Genomic DNA, 21,748 nt, shown 5'->3' on the forward strand with positions numbered 1-21,748 from the left:
GTACTATTCAAATGCCATTTCAGAAAAATCCAGTTTAGCCTCAGTTAAATTGCATGGTAAGTAGAGCACAATGTCAAAATGAACAACTGATCAAGTTTTCACAGCTCTGGAAAAAAAATGCAGCAGAATACCAGCACCGGGTGAAATACACCGTAACGTAAATCCTGAGCATTGGGTAGCCTCACTCTATCCACAGTGCATTTTAGTTTTCTATTGTGGGTGGAACATACATACACCTATAAATACTAAAGTTGACCAAAAGGGGAAAAAAAATTTGCTTAACTAACTCATTAGGCCAAGATCCAGTTTTAATATAATCTAATTGGAAAGATGGTTTTACAACTCAAGTTAAAATTTTAGGAAGAAATAATAAAAAGTTTAAACAGAGATCAGTCTCCAAAGCGCAAAGACAAGTTATCCTGTGCTATCTTTGAAATGAGAGCAGATTGTATAATTGTCTTGTCTTGCTTAGTGACAGATTTTGCTATATTTAAATGTTATATATAAATTATAAACATGTAAGTATAGTCATCCACCAAGAGAAATTTCTCAATATTAGAAAATAGTTTATCCTAGTATCATAATAAAGATCAAAATGTACAAATCCTAATTTCTAATCTTTGTTCCTTGAAAAGGCATTTTTACATGCCAATTTTATTATTCATCAAATGGCAATATAAACACAACTATAACCATCAATATATAAAGACGGTCTTCTTGTTAAAATTTTGCATTTTTAAAATCCTCTGGATGAGATAATGATGGTCTGTTTTTGCAATAGCCTCACGAGAAGTTTCATAAACTAACCACATTTTGTTCCTAAATCACTCTAAAATCGGGCCCTTCCTATCCTTTCATTAGATCATAGCTATAAAAAATATTTAAATTATACAAACGCCAACACTCCTAAAACAGATTATACCATCACTAAAGATCAGATACTATTAACAAAATAGCAAGGATGTACATAATTTTCTTCCCTTAATTCAAAAGTCAAAAGGAGAAATACTAATGGTACAGAAACCAAATAACCAGCTCTTCAAAAAAAAAAAAAAACACTAAACTCTGTGCAGTATTGAAGAATTTATTTAATAGGTAATAAAAGGATGTCTATTCTTTGGGCATAGGGAAATTATATTTCATAATTTTATTTTAAATAAGAAACTGATTCAGACTATACCTACATCAATATTATATTCACATTCTTTAAAAAGTCACTAGCTATTCCTAACTGCCATTTAAGTAACTGGGATAATAACAAACTTAAAATGGTACAGCTTTCCTTTAAAAAAGCTTTTTGATCACCTATTTAATATACAAAGCAAATTTTGCAGAAAATCATTCTACTCTGGGCTAAAAGTATTCAGGCTTTTTGGGAAAAGTGGCATGAGAAATAGTATTTGTTTTTCTCATTTTACCTATTTACTACCATGATTCCCACCCTGATTTTATGAAGTTCTTAAAATGAATGTCTTCAGCTGGTAGCACAACAATTTCAAAACAATTCCGAAACAATGTTAAATTTTATTCCATCTTTTTAATAACTATAAATACAATATAGGAGAGGGGAGAGCTAGGGGACCAGGGAGAAGAATCTTGGGAAAATCCATATGTGCCGGCATCAAAAAGTCTACAAACCACTGACCTTGGCCATTAACTCAGGCGTCCGAGATGGACTGGGGCCAGTGAATACTGAGGGTATCTTCTGCAAAAACCACTTCTCTTTCCCTGCTCATGTTCAACTTGAGACAAACTTCTGCCTCCAATCCTCTCAGTTGTAAAAAGCTTCTTATTAAACCTGTTTAATTACCCACCTACTTACAGTGCTTAAAGGTCACTAGGTCTTAAGAGCTCCTCTTTAAACAAAGGAGGAAGCTGGGGCTCCCCCAGGGGGACACTGGACACCCTAGTCCTGGGGCTCATCTCGCCCCCCATGCAGCACATGCACCAGCTAACATGCAACCCAGACGTGAACACTGCTCAGGGCAGCCTGAGCCAGTCCATCCATGGTAAGAAAGCGCTCTTCCTCAGTCTAAACTAGGCTAAAATTAAAAAAAAAAAAAAATTCTGGAAAGATGAAAAGTGAACAGCTTAGAATCAATATGCATAAAATCACTTAGGGAGAGTTTAACACTGACTTATTAACCAATTCCTATAATAATAAATCTGAAACCCTGACAAATTATAAACCTACGGAATGTGTTACCCTGAGATATGATAGGGAGAAGCTACACATGTATTTTAAGAGAAATCCATAAGAAAAAGTTAAAGATAATTAGAACGTACCTGATAATTAGAACATAATTTCCTGAAGATAACGTACGGGAAGAACTGTTACTATCAAAAATAGAATCCAAGGTTGCAATAACTAGTCTGACACAAGATTCGCTTCCCAACTTCCCTCACCCTTCTGATTACTGTGAATAGCAAATGCTCTCATTTCAGCCACATAGTTACTATTCTAATAAAGCATCCAAAGGGTTGGTTTGTTTTATCTTGAAGTATGTAGTACAGCAGACTTGAAAATTATCCTTAACAAACCCTGGACCGTGGATAAGAAGTTAGGAGAAAAACATGCAGTGTCCTACATACCCAGCACAAAGGCTGACACACAAGAAGCATGCAGTAAATGCGTTTCAAATGTGGGATTTATTAAAAACAGGTATATTTATCTAGGACTTAAAGAGAATGAGACGAAATGATTCCTAATTCCAAAATTGGATACAACACTCTTCCTTAGGAAACATTTTGGTCTGTGGCTTTACAAATCTTGACAGCCCAAATCAACAATAAAACAAAATCCCAAAGGAAACCCAAACTACGACTTCAGCTATCTATTTCAACATTGTTCCTTTCACTAAAAGAGCTACTCAGACGTAAGATGAACATCTCTTAGCTTATCCATGTTGTCTGTTCTCTTAATGAGGCTAATAAAAAGTTAAAACAGTGGAGTAACAACATAGGAGTACCTCACACTTTTTACATGCTTCTACTCAGTTACATTTATCTTTTATTGACAAATATACTATTTTTTGTTTGTTTGTTTGTTCTGTTTTTTTTCTTTTTGGCCACGCCATGCAGTATATGGGATCTTAGTTCCCCCAACCAGGGATTGAACCCGTGCCCCCTGCATTGGAAGCGTGGAGTCTTAACCACTGGACTGCCAGGGAAGCCCCTATTTTTTTTTTTTTTTTTTTTTTTTTTTTGCGGTACGCGGGCCTCTCATTGTTGTGGCCTCTCCCGTTGCGGAGCACAGGCTCCGGACGCGCAGGCCCAGCGGCCATGGCTCACAGGCCCAGCCGCTCCGCGGCATGTGGGATCCTCCCGGACCGGGGCACGAACCCGCGTCCCCTGCACCGGCAGGCGGACTCCCAACCACTGCGCCACCAGGGAAGCCCAAGCCCCTATTTTTTAAATCAATTTTTCTACTAATTTTCTGACCCCGTAATAGTAAACATTACGTATTTATATATATAAACATGTCCTTAATTTACCAACAACTTTGACAGCCAGAGATAATTTTTAAGACGTACTAACTTTTAATGTTAATTTTAACATACACTGCTAGACTAAAAGTAATGTGTAATAAATACCGTTTTCAAATTTAAATATAAGAACTAATTTCCAACATGTAGCTTCCAGATATTCAAAGCAGAATTCCAGATCAGTTTTGTCAAGCAAAAATCTTCTATGACTCAAATTGAGGTATAAAGTGTATAATGCAGTTTGTGTTCTAAGCAAGGGGGAAACTCACTAACTTCCTTCTTTTGTAAATGTCCTTTGCCACAAATTTGTGAGAAGCACATCTTTAATCCCCCCAAAATTTTTTTTAGTTCATATAGTGCCTTTTTCTGTACCTGAACCTCACCAACAAGGAAAAAAGAATGAAAAAAACTACATCAATTGTAAGAGTAGTAAAAATATCAAAGACAGAACTAAAAAAGAGCACAACAGGTCAGCTAATTTAATGACAAAAAAAGCCAATCAAATGTCATCTAGCTTGCCTAAACCTAGATTTAAGTTTTTCTCTTTATAATGTTCAAAATATCTTATCAAAAAAAATATATATATCTTATCAGAAAATACATTTTGTAGATTTTATATTGTTCTCTTGTAATATTTGTTTTTCCTATGTCCTTGAAAAACAAATTTCACTATGTGAAATTGTTTTAATGTTTCCAAATTAGTTCAAGAAAATGCTTGATTTTATTCAATAATTTTCCATAACGTAATTAGAAGTAAGACCTTGTTTAAAGGAAAATAGGCAAAGATATCAAACTGTAAAAAGGTCACTAAGAAAAAGGATATAGTATTATAGAAAGGGGGGAGGGTATATAGTATTGGTCCCAAATGGGAGAACATCCCTGTCTGTATTAATTCCCACTACCATATCTGAATCGAATATAAATTTTACTATATTTTCAAACTGATATATCAGAAACATCAGAAATGAGACTCTTTATTTCTTCCAGTTACCAGTCTCAAAACATCATTCATCTTGGGACAACTTCTCTTGCCAAGATCTCTAAGTGCTGTTACCTCAATAACTTGGGTCTTCATCTCTGCTTTTCAGTCCCTTGGCTGCACCCTAGTCTTGGTCCTCACTAGAAAAACAAAAACAAAACAAAACAAAAAACCCTTCTCTCTTCCTTTTTTCTTTCTGTTTGCAAACCGGAAATTATCCTAATGATGGCTAATGATAACATCAGCAGCTACTATCTACTGAATGCCTGCTATGTGCCAGATGCTGTGCAAGGTTTAGTTCCAGTTCTCACGATAATCCTCTATGACAGATATTACTAGCCCCATTTACCAGAAGTTTCCACATGAAGCTCAGAGATGTTAAGTTCTCTGCCCAGGGTCATACAGGAATTAAGTAGAAAATCAGGATTTGAATCCAGTTCAATTTAACTCTGAAGTCTGTCCACTGCTCTGTTTCTCCAACTAGAAAAGTAGCACATAGCTGGGGCAAAAGTAGCCAAAGCACCCTCAATCTCTCAAGCCCATGAGGGTGCCCTGAAATCCTCCTCATTTTCTCTTTTTATTGCAGATATTTAATATTTTATACTATTAATTAAATAGGCTTTTATTAACTAGTACAGATTTTTGACAACAGTTACAAACTTATTTTTATGGGAAATGAGTCATGAGTTAAAAGCCACAATCTAAAAGCAAACTTTTAAAGTACAACCCACATGTAAGCCAAGAACATCCTTTTAGAATTATATTTGAGAGTAGGAGATGCATGTCAGTATCTCTATGATTTTAAATCTCCTTATGATTTAAGAAGGGTGCAATCCAGTAGTTCTTAAGTTCTAGTCTCTAAAAGCAACGTAATGGCGTAATAGTAAACAAACCACTGCATTCAAGAGAAATCCAGCCTGCGCTGTTTCTGAAAATAAAGTTTTATTGGAACAGTCACACCCATCCATTTACATATTGTCTATGGCAGCTTTCTCGCTATAATGCAGAGCTGAGTAATTGGAATAGAGATCATCTGCCCTGTAACACCTAAAATATTTACTATCTGGCCCTTTACAGAAAAAAATCTGCCAACTAACTGCTCTATTAGTAAATATAAATCAAGTATTTTTATTTCATCAACTACTGTATCTGTTTGGCTATGGGAATTAACATATTTTTATTCCAAAGAGTAGTAAAAAGATGACAAAAGCAGAACACAACAGAATAAAAACAGGTAAAAGGGATCAAAGTAAATGAGAAATATGGGTAAAATGAAGTATGGGTAATAATATGAGCACATATACAAGAAGGTAACACCTACTTGTTCAAATTTGGTACAAATGTTGCTTCAACCCTACTCACAGCTAAAGGTAAGGGGACAGAACCAGTTCCACCTGTTCGTTATGTCCAAAAAATAAAGTCCTAGCATTTACTCATGAAAAAAACTTCTAGGTTCTCATAAATGGGACACTGTGGACAGAATGAAAAACATCCTCCACAATACGCTTAGTTATAGCCAATATAATAGCAAGTTTCAGACAGCTCTGCTATACGAAGTGCTTGTTAAATAAATATTTAGTGCTCATGAAATAAAATAAAGCACCTATAAATCCAACCAAGAGCCAAAGAAATGTAGGCTAACATGCCCTTCCCTTATCCAGTTGGATCTTGGCATAAAATTTAGATTTAGGCAGTAACATGACAATTTACAAAGTAATTCACCATCTTCTGCAGGTGCCTGCATGTTAAAACCAGGGACCTCTTCCCAAGAACATGAAAGCAGATCCTATTAAAGGCACTTTGGTCTCTTTTATACTAGTAAAATCAAGTTATGAAAGCTTATTTTTAGGACTTTCCATTCAGAGATAACATACTAATATCAGCAAAGTTAAATGGACCATCAGTTGAACATGGAAATAGACACTGTAGGTGTCTATTACCTTTGAAATTATATTCTACCCAAACTAATACTGAAAGGTTTTAACTGTGCTAAAATCATCAAATGAAGTTGGTAGACCAAAAGAGACCTGATCATCTACTTATACAAGTCTGGGGAACCTCAAAGCAAGCTTTGCCTGATGACTGTATGAAGTGACCAGGGCATAATGCAAACCATTCTAATCCCATTACACAGTAAATGAGTCAATAAACTTCGGATCTTTTTCTTTACTATTCCCTCCCTGTCCATGGTATATTTAGGGGCCAATACATATCTTTTAATGTGGCTGTTATAGTGCCTTTTAATACATCGTTATCAGGGGAAAAAAGTCTAAATTTTACCTTCTGTAGAAGCTGCATCAATCATTACTCTTTGCATGAGTACTGGTTCCAATCCAAAGTCGAAAACTATGGTTTGGCGAAATGTTCCAAATATTTCTGTGTTAAATGCTATCCCGACTTTATACACGTAATGATCTAATCCATTTTGGGCCATCTTTCCTCCTATCCATTCTTGACAGTTTTCTGGGACTTCTTGTGACACCTGGGTAGCACTATCTCCGGCAGATATTGCAACGATACTAAAATGAGGGCGATGAGCATCGTAAAGCAATGCTACCCGGTACAGCATTCTTGCAGGCTACAAGGAAGTTAGAATAATTTGTTGAGTACAAGGGGGTGAAAAATCCAGTTGTAATTGGGCTCTTCAATGAAAATACTGCCATAAGGGACTTTTACTTTCCCATGCTTCTAAGATACTATGTTAAAAATACAAGTTGTACTCATAAGCCATTTAAGAAAAAAAATCAGAATGGTTAAAAAAAATCAGTTGTTAAAATGATATATTTATGATGTCAATTATACCTCAATAAGGCTGACAGTTTCAAAAATGATATATTTACGCTACATTACTAGCCTCCCTGCTCTTTCTGTGATACATTCATCTTTCACTGTGGCAAAAGCTTTCACCCTGTATCACCATCACCTCCAACTTTCCATACCCTTGGCCTAAAAAAGTTTTATCTAGCCTCAAGGAGGAAGTCTTCATAGGAGAGCAGTGACCTCTGAAGACACTGAATTGGGTTCAAGGCCAAAGCTAAACGTTCCCAGATTTTTCATCCCAAGATGCAGATGGTACAGTGGAAGAAACATCACAAAAAAGTACACAAAACTTTTCCACTGCATATATTCACAGAAATATTTTACGTTGCTTCATTCTTAAACTTTGAATATTATAATTCAGGATGGGAAGCACTGCAGAAAAATGTCTCATATTAAAAACCCGTTATTACAGAATTTGTGATTTCATTAAATCAAAATTAAAGACAAACTCATTGTTTGAATATCTTAGAACCACCAGATTAAACAATTCAATTTTTAAATAGTTAACTACAAGCCGTGAACCCCATCCTACGTTTTAAGTTTGGAAGACAACATGTCGAAGACCTCTTCACCAAATAAATAAATAAGCAAGTATCTAAACATCTACCAAGCTTTTATCTCAAAATCTAAGAAAAATCTGTACCCTTCATGATCAAAATACAGAAATATGCTTTATCACAATATAGAACCTACATAAAAATGTACTTAGAATAAAACATTTTCAATGCTCTTTCAACACACAGATTTAAAGGTCCAAAAAGCCTTTATGAAAATTGAAAGACATTTATATTCTTAAACTATCACAAAATTCATACCTTACAAGTGAGAGCAAAGGTCCATGTCTGGTGAGATTTTTTGGTGTTGACAGTAACGGACAGATCAGGATTATGCTCTACCTTTACTCCTTCTATACATTCACTAAGCTGAAAACAGAGAGCAACTAATGTTACGTTTTATTCCTAAAAACACAAACAAACACTTTTGGCATGGTAAATAAATGTTAACGGTAAAGATGCTGATGGGACTGTTTACAAAGCAAGGTATTTTATACATTAATTTTCAGTTATTTTTATAAGCACAAAATATAATAAAGCTAAAATAAGAGACATAAGAAAACTAACAACAACAACAAAAAAAAGGCAATAAAAACTCCCTGAATGAAGACAAATTAATATAATACCTGCAAAGTCTCCAAACAAATGGTTTAGTTCTGCTCTTTATTTTAGCAAATGGGTCTACTTTTGCTACTAAAAACACTTTATCAAGAATCAAGTGTTTCATATAGAGGATAGGGAAATAAACCAAGATACAGCACGAAACAAAGTCAAGACTCAAACAAGGGCACTGTTTAAAACAAACAAACAAAAAAATGCAGTTTATTTTCCTCACCACTTTCTCAGGAGATAATGAATTCATCCACTTTTCTATCAAGGTTTCCATGTAACTGCCTGAGAGCTGTTTATTCTCATTTTGCTGTTTCAATTTTATCAACCGTGAAGCATATCTTTTCTGCCATTCTGCTAGTTCTTCCTGGGAATGTGCTGAAGTACACTGGGCACCATACCTACAGATTCCTTGCTCTAAAAATCTAAGTAGAATAGGAAAGACTGTTTTATCATATACTTTGTTGGACCATTTAAAAGATAAACTTCCAGCATTTGCCCTCCGACTCTCCAATAACAAAAACAAAACTTCATCTCCTGAAAGGCCATATTTATCACATGTCTTGCACCGAAGAGGAAGAAGACGTTTAGGAAACATTTGTAACAGTTACTCAGAACAGCAACCCCCCCCCATGTTCACTGACCTCTTTCTCTGGAATAAGGGGATGACAAAGCAGAACATATTCATAACCGCCCCCCACCCACAGAAACTGGCATTGCAAAGGTAGCTTCCTTCATGATATAACAACTCTGTTAGACAATTCCTCTTAGAGCAGAATTTTTCTAAAGCAACACTGACATCAAGTGGATTAGTTCGTCAAGCACAGGTATGCCCTACTTCCCAAAATGATACAACCTAAAGAAAATTTTCCACATACTAGAAATTTTGTTCTGGAAAAAAAAAAAAAAAAGTAATATGTCACTGAATTAACATTTTAAGGCTTCTACTTTTCACCTTCAAATGTAATGCCTTCACTCTTCTCTACATTACTATTGCCTATATTTCATTGAAAATATTGGACTATATTAATTTGCTTGAAGTTTTAAATAAAGAATAAAAGTTTTATGTAAGAATCACAATTAATTCAATGGTCAGATTAAATTCTTCAATGGGTAAATTCATAAACGTTCATTTTAGAGGCTATAGGGTTAATATTTCTCAATTCTTATGACTCAGAAAATTCAACTGATAATTCAATGGTCAAAACAGATACCAATGCAAGACTTTGATCAGTAACTTTTTTAAGTTTTAAATACTCTATAAAATAATAGATCCAGCCAGTTTTTAAACATTCAAAAAAATAATAAAAGACCTTCTGCGAGAAAAAGTGAAAATCAAACTATAAATAGCAAATGGATAAAAGCGATGTTATGTTATAGATAATTTTTCAACTGGAAAAATATGAATAATAAGAAATACAAAATGAACCACAGCACAGTGTACATTATCAAGTGTTTCATCCTACTTGAAAAGACGAGTGTATTTAAAGCTTTTCTTGATGATACATAAAGTACTTGAACTTAAATTATGCTATTTATTAAGTTCTCTTATGCTTAAGACACATTTAAAATCATGCATTTGTTTCTCTTCAGTATGTCGCAATAAGTCAAATATTTCTTTGTCTTTCTATTGCTTTGCTTTAAATTATTTCCCTAAAAATTGAAGGTTTGATAGTCTCATCTGGACTATGAATTTTCTCATACTTCCTTTGCATAGGATCACATTCTACCTCTCCTACAACATTGATGCCACCAGGATTTTAAAAATTTACTACCTAGTTTCTTTATTTCGGCAATAAAATCAAACCTGACCTCTTGACTATTCAATCATCAAAGCTGCATATCAAACTTCCTTCATTATCAAAAGCAAGCTAGAGTAATTAGAACTTATATCTAAAAAACCAATAGTTTCTAGTTCTTATAAAAAGAACCTTTCTTAATGTAACTTTAATAATTCTTTCTACCTTAACATATAATTATTAAATTTTGAAAGGTTAGCCCTTCAAATATAAATTACTCATAAGTTCTATATAAGATTACGTGATAATAGATTTTCTTTTTTTTAGAAAAGTTATTAAAATAATTTAAGATTTCTTTATCTATTTTATGCTCCATTTCAGTTTAAATAAGGTAACTTCAATCACCATAATTTAGGTAAATTTCACATAAACAAGATCAGCAATTAAATTGAGTCATATTAATCCAACTGGTATTACAGAAGTATTAACAATCTCCATTTAGATCACTGTGGTTTATAATTAAAAGAAGGATCATCAATATGGTTTTGATTTTTATTGTTTAATGATAATGACCATTTTGGCTTCTGTTTCAAATTGAAAATAAACCGTTCTACTCAATTGTTATGCTTCTTCCTTCACATATTATCTTCTTTAAATCGGAATTACTACTTTTCAAAAAGTGAAGGAAAATTAACTATCCTTTGAATAAAGACATGTCATTGGTTTAAAAAAAAAATTCACGTTACCTTTTACACAAAGTATATTCCTCGCTGCTTGTGATTCCCCTAGGTGGTGGGCGGAAATGCCAACCATTACAAGATCCTAGAGAGTAATCAGGATATATAGTCTTATCATTTGAGGCTTGCTGATAATTCTGATATTTTAATGTGTAAGAAATACTATAAACCCTCCATACACATCATCTCAGATGATGTAAAAAGAACATGACATGCTTGCCTCTACCAAAAGAGCCATCTACCAATCAAACGAATTATAAATCACTTAGCCATATGAAACTTAGAAATCATTGAAGAAGCAGTTACACAGCAGCTAAGACAAATCAACGACCCTTACTCTACCCCAGCGACTGGCAGACATACTTCCAAGTGCAGTCTCCTGCCTGGCATCTAAAGGGGAGATGTGTTTGGCATGCTTGTCATTTCTTAAGTATGAGTCGTGTCTCTATTAGGAACTATTTCAGGAATGAGAAAATTATGGTATCCTGGAAGGAAATTTTGTAAAACAAATTCCAGTACTGCATATGGAGTGAGAAGAAGTTCCACATTACCATCCACGTTCCTTAGGGTCTGTCTGACACATGGCACTGAATAAAGTAATCTTTTTTTAATAATTGAAATAAAGTTCAAAAAGGTGAATTCTGAGATAAGAGCTAAAAAATAACATTAGTTTCCTTCTGAATACAATGAGTTTTAATGCACGTGGATAAAAGGTTCCAAATAAGCCAACGCAAACAAAGCGTCAGAGAGAACGGCTGAGCTCTAGAGGCTGAGTGAGCAGCGGTAAGTTTCCCAGGACCTTGCAGCCATTTTCTATTCCCTCACAAGTCACTGTGCTCCCCCGCCCCCAAAACACACTCTGCCCGGCTGAGCTTAAAGCTGCGTTTCACCCCTTCCTATCTGCGTGACTGGGAGAATTACCGAACCTTAATGAACATCAGTTTTATCACCTGTCAAAAAGATGAAGAAAGACTCTAAGAAGTCAGTACTCGTTTCTGTGAAAGCCACTACGTGGTAGACATCATTTAGCAAACGCTCAATGAATGCCAGTCTCTCTTCACCTTCCCCTGGCAGGAGAAGAGGAGAATCACAGACTTTCATTGTGGCAGAAACAACTCAGCTTACAGGTCAGCACTTCCAAAAAGTAGTAACTGTACTAGCCTGTGACAGAGAGAAAGGAGAAAAGACCTCCCTCTACAGATTGCTAAGAGCAGGGTTCATTCAAGTTCAGAGGAAAGAAGATAAAATAGGTCACTTCCGGGGTTACCTCCCATCTCCGTACTCTATAACTCCATGACAGGGGCTAGTGAACAAACTGCTTCTATCCGCACTACTTCTTAAAATTACATCTTTATATTCTCTCCTGTACCTCCACTAACATGTAATCTAACTCAGAAACTTCCTCCCAATAATCAATAAAGAAGCAATGCTCAAAATCACAGCTACCAGAAGTTATGCAGTTTCGTACTTACCCTCTTCTAAGTCTTCCACGTGATATCCAGGGAGGACATTACCAGTTGCTGTCTGCAATTTTTCAAATGAAAGAAATTTTTATAATAAGAAATAACTAGTTGATGTTGAATTAAACTTGGAAATTTTAAATATTTTTTTAAAAAGCTTTAGATTGAATATTTAGAAATTTTAAATAAACATTAATATGCAAACGGTGTTTTTTGCTCTTTGCTCTAGTTTCCATATGTAAGTATGGAAAAGAAGTACTTCTGTGGTCCTCATTAAGGAAACTGATAGAGATTCCTTCCCTACATAAAAATTACCTGGGTGCAAGAGAAGTCTCAACCCCCAGCCCTGAACCCCGCGGAGCAGCGCCTTCCGTCCGTGTGCGGACTGCACCCTCCTCTGCTAACCCCACAGTGTGACCAGCTTCTCCTGCATCAAGTGCAGCAGCACCACCACTTCAGGACCTGGGAGCATATCCTGGCCGAGTCCCCCTCGCTGCTCTAGGATGAGACCTTCTCCCACAGTGGAGCCCATGGCTGGGGACCCACTCACCCTGACTTCCTGGCTTTCTCGACCCCTTGAATGCAGGTAAGACCTCCATCTGCCCCTTTGGCTATAACGTTACTCTAAGCTCCACACCCCCAATTTCAACTGAGCGCCAGCTAGAGAATAGTTAAGTGCCGCTTAACTATCCTATAGCATTTTACATGCTGGGTCACTGTCAGCCGTGCACAGACCCACTGTCGACAGCCTGCAACTGCCTTTCTGCATTCCTGCGCCTCAGAGGATCCGGCACATAATGAATGCTCAGTAAATCTGGATGCATGGAGGGATGGGTAGATGGATGGATGACCACCCATGCACTTCAAACACAGTATGTTTAAATAAAATTCATCAACTTTAACCCCAAATCTCATCTTCCTTCAGTGCTGCTTATCTCAAGTGAATGGATTCATCTTCCCCCAAAAGAGCCAGGCTGAAACCCTGAAAGTCAGACTCGGTCCTGCTCCGAGTATTCTCCAAATCTTTGCCCAACCAGGTCTAGAATGCCTCTCATGTCTGTCTCATACTCAACCCCACCCCCCCCGCCACTATCCTAGGTAAGAGCATCATTACTACTTGTCTCATCTACCCCTGAAACAACTGACTGCCAACTTACTGTACCAAGTCACTCCTGGGTCTTTACTTAGCTGCCTCTATCCTTTAACTTCAGTTCTGACACTAGCCTCCCTGGTTTCCCTGCAGGGTGTTTATCTCTCCTTTCCCTGCTTGTACTTCCATTACAGAACCTGCTGACCACAGGCTGCCCTGTGGGTACATTAGCTATGCACATCTTGGGCTGGCCCTTCAGATTGTTTTTCATGGATTTCTCAGCTTTCCAAAACGCAAAGAACCTTGAAGAGCACACGCACTTAGTAAATGCTGAACTGAATGAGAAGGAGGAAACGGTATCCCAAGATGATATTTGGAATGTCTTGTACCATAGAAAGAATGGCATAAATGCTAATTGGGTATAACTGAAACAATAATATCACCATAATTTACATGATTAAATTGGACCCTTTTTAGGTTGGGCTGGAACTAAATCACCATAATACTGTTTCAACAGGAAAATGCCTTCTGATTCTCAAACTACTTACTAACAAGTTTTTAAAGACAACCCATTCTTTTTGTAAAATGAGGACTGAATATAAGAATACATAAGCTAACAAATAAATCAGGAGTAATTATTAACATTATAAGGACTCTATGCGCACCAAAAAGGTATATTAAAAGATCCTTTAAAATTCTATAAGCAAGATCTAAGCAGCATAGTCCCACACTAGCCCTTAAAATATGATTCCAACTACACAGAATTTATAAGAGCTAAAAATTCACTTCAAGTATAAATTGAAAGTATCTCCTCTAAACAAATTTATCAAAATAAATTTACCAAATATGTGAGAAAAAATGGGGAAAAAATGTTTTGGTGATGAAATGAAGCTTAAAGCATTTATAACTGTCAGAAGGGAAACATACGTGGTGTATTTCGTGAGTCAGCATCTACAACAATCTGCAAACAGGCAGAGTACGCATGTGCTGACACTGTAGTTCTCAGTCTGGTGGGGTGTGGTGAACAGCACATCCTCATCAGAAGAGCTGGTAAAAATGAGAAGCTCAAGCCTGGGCTGAATATTTGGCCACTGTGGCTTTTAGTTTCCTGGTATCGTGTTTAGTTTTGTTTTTTTAACACCCGTTTTATATGCTCAGACCCTAAGACAGAAGGGCAACATCAATCAGTTTGTGATCTTCAGTCTTTACTGAGACCTTCAGGGAAGGCAGCCGAAGTTCACACTGCTAAAATTCCTGTAAATTTACAATCAAATCTATTGATTAGATATTTGAAATTTTTCTAAAGAATATGTGTTGTTTTTCTTTTCATTAGTCAGCCTTTAGTTCCATGTCTTTATTCTAATCCACCAGCATTTACAGGTTAAACATCAGCTCAGCCCAATCTTTAAATAACAAATTGTTGCTATTTTTTAAATACGTCAGGTGCAATAATAAGTAAGGGTATCATTGTTTGTTAGCTTTTTCTAGATGGATTTTTTAATAGTACCAGTTCACTAACCAAAAATACTACTACTCTGGTTACACAGAAAAGAAATTATAAACAAAATTTAAGTCACTTATTCCAAAAGTACAGTCACAAAATGAGAGTCAAGTGATATTTGTGACCTTATACATAACAGGATTATAAATATTAAAAATAAAATTTTATAAATATTTGTGTATGATTATCAGATGTAAAGCTGCTAATTCAACTAAGGTAATAAAAGAGGAGAACAAGGCCCCAAATCATCTTATTTTATGTTCTCATTTTAAAAGTCTAAAACACTTATAATTGTCATATTTTACTTCTTAGAAATTAAAAGACTACATATATACCAGAAGGGAAATGGCTTTGAAGTTAATTAGAGCTTATTGATTTTCAGTTAATTCATAATAAGATAACATAAGACTAAGAAAATAACATTTTTTAAAAGGCTATATTTAATTGTAGCAAAACAAACAGTATCTTTATGCAGCTTATATAATTCACGATGACTATCTTCTTTGCTTACTTATTTGTTGGTATGAACTGCGATGTATGATTAGATTTGAAGTGGGAAAGTAATCTACAGGAGGTCAAGGTTTACACCTGGGGGCTCTTCTCATCCTCTTGGCCTGATGGGAGCACCCTTATCGCACTCTCCACGAGACCAGCACCTTCTCCATTCTCAACTCAGCTTAAGTGTCTCGTCCCCTCACCACCATGCCAGTTATTTTTCCATCACAGAAAGCTTATTCTTTCCCCATCACAGAAAGCTTATTCTTTTCCCTCATACCACTTACCTCAATGCAAATTATACCTATACTTGTTTAATTAATTTATGTATTTATTGTCTATCTCCTCCTCCCCAAGACTCTAACCTCCCAGACGACAAGGACCATGAGTGTCTTGTTCAGCGCTGTATCCTCAGCACCAAGCATAATACCTAGCACACAGTAGGTGCCACTTTTTAAATAAATAAGCCAATCAATCGATCACTTTACATGGGCTTCCATTTATGATAAAAACTGACAAAAATGGCTATTTTTAAAATGAGACATCTAAATAAAAATACTTTAAAAATAAATAAATAAATAAATATACTTTTATATGCCTGTATGAGGAATAGAAATTTGAGATTTACAAAGCCACGGGCCTTTTACATGCCACTGCTGTCCCCAGTCTTCAACTGCTTCACCAGAGCACATTTTTGTTCACCATTCACCCTGATACACATTATTTCCACCAGCTAAACTCACTCCCTAAAAAACCTCCTCAAATCACAGACTTCCATTAGTTACTTAAAAATACAGAAGGCTTGAGGAGTATCTCACTATTAAAAACAGAATTTTCTAATAGCCAGATGTAGTTAAAAACTAAAATTTCCCCATTATCTTTCCATTTATTGGCCAGAGACAGCTAACAAAAATTAGGGACAAAACAGAAGACCTGGGATGCAGAGGCACGCTGATAGGAAGCAAAGTTCCTAGGATGGGACCAAGCCTGGTTACAGAAAGTCTAAAGGTTGCAGTACCCCATCTTTAAAGCCTTGCTGATGCCCAGTGACTTTCCAAATTTCAATAAAGAACACGTACTAGCCAGACTGAGTTAAACTCTTCCCAAAGAGATCCACTGAAATAGTCTTACCTCCGTTTCTGTGAGAAGTATTTTTAGTCTTGTCAAATCTTTTGTTACCATCCCATTCTGAAACGGCAAATGAAAAATGGAAAAACCAAGTAGTGTATTAGTTCTTTACTATGGGGACTTACCTCTTCAGCTGTTTCTAAGGTTCATGTGTAAAAAGAAAACTCATCTCCCATCCTCATTACCATTACCATCATAGAGGTGATGATAAAGCTAACCACCTATGCGCACAGTAAAAAGATTAACAGGACAAAAGATACAGTGTGCCCTAAAACACTGTACTCACCTTGCCTAAGAATTTAAGATTAATTCAATAAAATATTCACAAAGGGTATCACTGAAGAGCAAGATAGAGTAAGTAAAGAAAAAAATAAACCTCAACTTTTTAAAACTCCTTTTTCCTAAAACTAATAGGCTAGATTTACAAAATGGTGAACTCAGTTACTTATGACTCAGATTCACATACAATGATCACACTACTTAAAGATGGTTCATTAACAAAGCTGTTGAAGGAAAATACATAAAACATTCACTCTTCTGAAATTCAAATTTCACTTGAGATTTGAAAGTAAATTGCTTCTTCCTAATTTTAAATTTAAAAATCTACAAACAATAAATGCTGGAGAAGGTGTGGAGAAAAGGGAACCCTCCTACACTGTTGGTGGAAATGTACGTTGATACAGCCACTATGCAGAACAGTATGGAGGTTCCTTAAAAAACTAAGAATAGAACTACCGTATGACCCACCAATCTCACTCCTGGGCATATACCCTGAGAAAACCATAATTCAGAAAGAGTCATGTACCACAATGTTAATTGCAGCACTGTTTACAACAGCCAGGTCATGGAAGCAACCTAAATGTCCATCAACAGATGAATGGATAAGGAAGATGTAGTACATATATACAACGGAATATTACTCTGACATTAAAAGGAATGAAACTGGGTCATTTGTAGAGATGTGGATGGACCTAGAGACTGTCATACAGAGTGAAGTAAGTCAGAAAGAGAAAAACAAATACCATATATTAATGCATATATGTGGAATCGAGAAAAGTGGTACAGACGAACCTATCTGCAAAGCAGAAATAGAGAACAAACGTATGAACACCAAGGGGGGAAAGGGGGGGTGGGATGAATTGGGAGATTAGGACTGACATGTATACACTGCTGTGTATGGAATAGATAACTAGTTGAGAGCCTGCTGTACAGCTCTGTGGTGACTACTACTCTATGCTCTGTGGTGACCTAGATGGGAGGGAAATCCAGAAGTTGGGGTCGGGGGAAATATGTGTGACTATTTCACATTGCTGTACAGCAGAAACTAGCACAACACTGTGAAGCAATTATACCTCAATAAATTAAAAAATAATAAAATAAAATAAGTAAAAATCCAACAGGTAAAACTGTAATATGCTTAACTTATATAGAAAAGTTCCTTAAGGATAGAATTATCTAAATAATAAAGAAGAGAGCTATTCTTTATCATCTATTTAGAACTAAATACCCATACAATTTTGCTATATTAATAACACATCTTAGCTTTTATATTCATTTGTTAAAATGGTGACATCCAAAAATACTGTTAAACCAACTAAACAATTCACAGCAAAATAATTCCTTAGAAAATAACTAAATTACCCTCTGAGACGGGTCATTACATTGCACTCAACAATATACAAAGTACTTTCCTAATTTCCATTTTTTTTTTTACCAAATATATATTTATTTGCAGTGAAAACACAACTTTGCTCCTGCTTTCCACAATTTATGTTAATTCAGAATAAAAGTATAGAGAATTCATGCTGTATAACAAAGTATACATATATTTTCTTGCTTTCACTGTTTTTCATTATGATTCCTGAAAAATATCAGCCAATCCTGTAACAGTTACCAACTGGTAAAAAAAAGTTATAATATCTCTTTTCTTCCAATTTCTATAGATTGCCAACTCTAAAGTACAAAAAAAGTAGTCTTTCAATTATCTCATCCAAAAACAAACAAAAACTCTCAAAAATTATATACTACATACAAACATTTATCCCAAAGTCTGAAAAGAATTAGGTAACTCCATCAGAGCAGTCATGAATATTAACTTACACATATGACATCTTCAGAAACAACAGTAATTATTACTTAGTTTAGATAAACTTAAGCATTTTATAAAATAAATTGTTGAATTTAAGAACCCTATAAGATCATATGTCCACAGGAGCATTTTAAAACTCAAAAATATTTCCAGGTTCTGTTAAATTATACCTTTAAAGAAAATCATTTAGTTATTCTATACTTTCAAAGCTTAAAAAAATCTCCAATTCTTATACATATTATCACAAACTACAAGAATCCAATGATTAAACATCAGTTTGTTGAAGAGAAATAAGCATCTCAAGATACTTACAAACTTTGATTTCTGACAGAACCTAGAGGAACGTAGGTAATACACTTAAGGAGTCAAATGGATGAATCCGTTTTCAGACATTCAAATTTAGAACTCATCAACATACCAGGGACTCTCCTGTCAGTGACTTGGCAAGAATGCTGGATACAAGTTGGAGCTTTCCTTTAAGCTGCATGCAGCAAAGTACTGCTTGAAAGGTACCATCTCCCTTGGCCAGTCCTTCTCCCAGCACTGTCATGAAAGAACAGCCATCATTAACCGCGTAACATTCGATACACATTTTTCTCAATTTTATTATTAGCCCACTATCCCAAGCATGACTTCTTTCATACTAAAAGAATAACTATAACTACTAGAGGAAGGCAGTGATGTTTCAGTTCTGTCCATGACATGCATAACGCCAAGAAAAAACGGGACAATCAACATACCTAACCTACTACAGCCTATAGTCAGGTAGGATCACCACAAAATCATGAGGAGAATTAATCTTACAGCTCTCCAGTGAAAATACCGTTCAACCTATGATTTCTGGGTAAATGAGGGCTTTTAAACTGCAGACATGGAAATTCGCTGAATAAAGTTCCTGCATTTTTGACAAAGAGACCCAGTGCCGTTAAAATGCGTAAGAAAGAAACTGCAAACCTCAATATTTTGATATTCCTAAGTAATTAAGAATTAGCTTTTATCAAAACCAGCAAGATTAACTAAGAACCCAATGGTCAAATGGCCAGAGAAAATGCTACCCAATTTGTCTGCAAGGGTTTACTGACTTAATTTAATACAATCACAAGAACATATTTCTAACAATACAGAATATACTCATTTTTATGCCATGTCATTTGAGATGATTTCCCACAACTGCTAATGGTTCAACCAGTAAAACAATCTGTACCTTTCTCTTTACTGCTAAGTCCAAGATTCTATTTTTAGTTTATACACACTTCAGCTTCCTTTGCAAAAAGATAAGTTGCTGAAAGAAAATATTTTGGAAATTGCATTTTTTCTAATTATTTTCAAGGAAATGTTTTGTTTAAGTATCAATATAATATACTGCATTTAAAGTCCATTGGGTCCGTCCTTAATATATATATATATATATTTTTTTTTTTTAATAAATATAATTATTTTATTTATTTATTTTTGGCTGCGTTGGGTCTTCATTGCTGCCTGTGGGCTTTCTCTAGTTGCGGTGAGCAGGGTCTACTCTTCATTGCGGTGCGCGGGCTCCTCATTGCGGTGGCTTCTCTTGTTGCAGAGCACAGGCTCTAGGCGCACGGGCTTCAGTAGTTGTGGCACGCTGGCTCAGCAGTTGTGGCTCGCGGGCTCTAGAGCGCAGGCTCAGTAGTTGTGGCGCACGGGCTTAGCTGCTCCGCAGCATGTGGGATCTTCCCGGACCAGGGCTCGAACCCATGTCTCCTGCATTGGCAGGCGGATTCTTAACCACTGCGCCACCCGAGAATCCCTGTTCTTAATATATTTATTTTGGTTGTACTGAATACATCCTTTTGTTATATGGTTCAATTTTTTTATTACCCAAATAACATAACAAAAGAACACTAATAAAATTCTACACAGAAGTTCACCATAAACTCACCACTCAACCAAAAAACTGTTTTCACCTATTCATGTTCTCTTCAAATTCTGATCAATATTTACATAATTTTTACATGACTGTAACTGATATAACAGTTTATATCCTACTTTACTTCCCCTTGACATATTCAGTATTTTCCATATTACAGTGTTTATATTTATATTATTAGCTATATAATGTTCCATCAAGTAGATACATCAATTTACTTAACTATTCCCTTGATCCAGAACAGTTCCAATTTTTAACTATTAAAGAGAACACTGTATGGGGCTTCCCTGGTGGCGCAGTGGTTGAGAGTCCGCCTGCTGATGCAGGGGACACGGGTTCCTGCCCCGGTCCAGGAAGATCCCACATGCTGCGTACCGGCTGGGCCCGTGAGCCATGGCCGCTGGGCCTGCGTGTCCAGAGCCTGTGCTCCGCAATGGGAGAGGCCACAGCAGTGACAGGCCCGCGTACCGCAAAAAAAAAAAAAAAAAAAAAAAAAAAAGAACACTGTATTAAACATCTTTCTACATATATACTTTATTGAATCAGATTATTAAATTGAAAGTTGCAGTCTCTGTATTCAAGAAGGTTTTATTCAATTACTTTCAGTTTAGACCAACCTGCCATCACAGCATCCATGTTACAGATCACTTATCTCCTCAACTGACAATCCCAATACATGAATAACAACAACAGAGCATCCTTAAGAATGTCTTGAGCATCTCAGAAAATTCCACAGTAAGCCCACATCTCCCCCCAGATCTTACTATTCCTGAAACTACTTAAATATGACCTTCGGCAAAAGTCATTTTATCTCTCTGGTCCTCAGTGTGGTCATCTGTAGAACTGCAAGATGAAAAAATGTGCCGCAAGGATCAAATAATATAATGCAAGCATTAATAAAACGCTCTGAAGAAACATGACAGTCCTACCAAGGTCTGGATCACTCACATTCGCTAAGTCTGTTTCCTCCCCCGTAAAATGGAGGTGACAGTAGCTACCTAATAAGGTTGTGGTAAAGACTAACTGTGTTAATTATATGAAGTATCTAGCACAATCTCCTCAAGAGTTCCCTAGATGTTACGTTCCCCTCTAAAAATTATAAAATAGTATTAAGAACTGTTGAGGAACTATCCTAGTTCCTTTTCAGTAATTGGGATATTAAGAAACT

General features: G+C 35.9%; 1 protein-coding gene across 7 annotated transcripts in view; it reads right to left on the reverse strand.

The window, feature by feature from the left end:
- The window catches only part of HELZ (helicase with zinc finger), a 150,454-nt gene that overhangs the window by 94,283 nt on the left and 34,423 nt on the right, over positions 1-21,748 (reverse strand). For 6 of the 7 annotated variants that reach the window (XM_032615780.1, XM_032615783.1, XM_032615778.1 and 3 more), the window contains 7 exons: positions 19,105-19,229; positions 16,601-16,657; positions 12,396-12,447; positions 10,933-11,008; positions 8,674-8,872; positions 8,100-8,207; positions 6,745-7,042 (listed from right to left, as the gene is read on the reverse strand). In XM_032615780.1, the coding sequence (XP_032471671.1) occupies positions 6,745-7,042; positions 8,100-8,207; positions 8,674-8,872; positions 10,933-11,008; positions 12,396-12,447; positions 16,601-16,657; positions 19,105-19,229 (915 nt within the window). The remainder of the gene's footprint in view (positions 1-6,744; positions 7,043-8,099; positions 8,208-8,673; positions 8,873-10,932; positions 11,009-12,395; positions 12,448-16,600; positions 16,658-19,104; positions 19,230-21,748) is intronic. The other variant, XM_032615784.1, reaches the window with a different exon arrangement.

This window comes from Phocoena sinus, chromosome 20 (assembly GCF_008692025.1).
Source record: "Phocoena sinus isolate mPhoSin1 chromosome 20, mPhoSin1.pri, whole genome shotgun sequence".
Lineage (NCBI taxonomy): Eukaryota > Metazoa > Chordata > Mammalia > Artiodactyla > Phocoenidae > Phocoena > Phocoena sinus.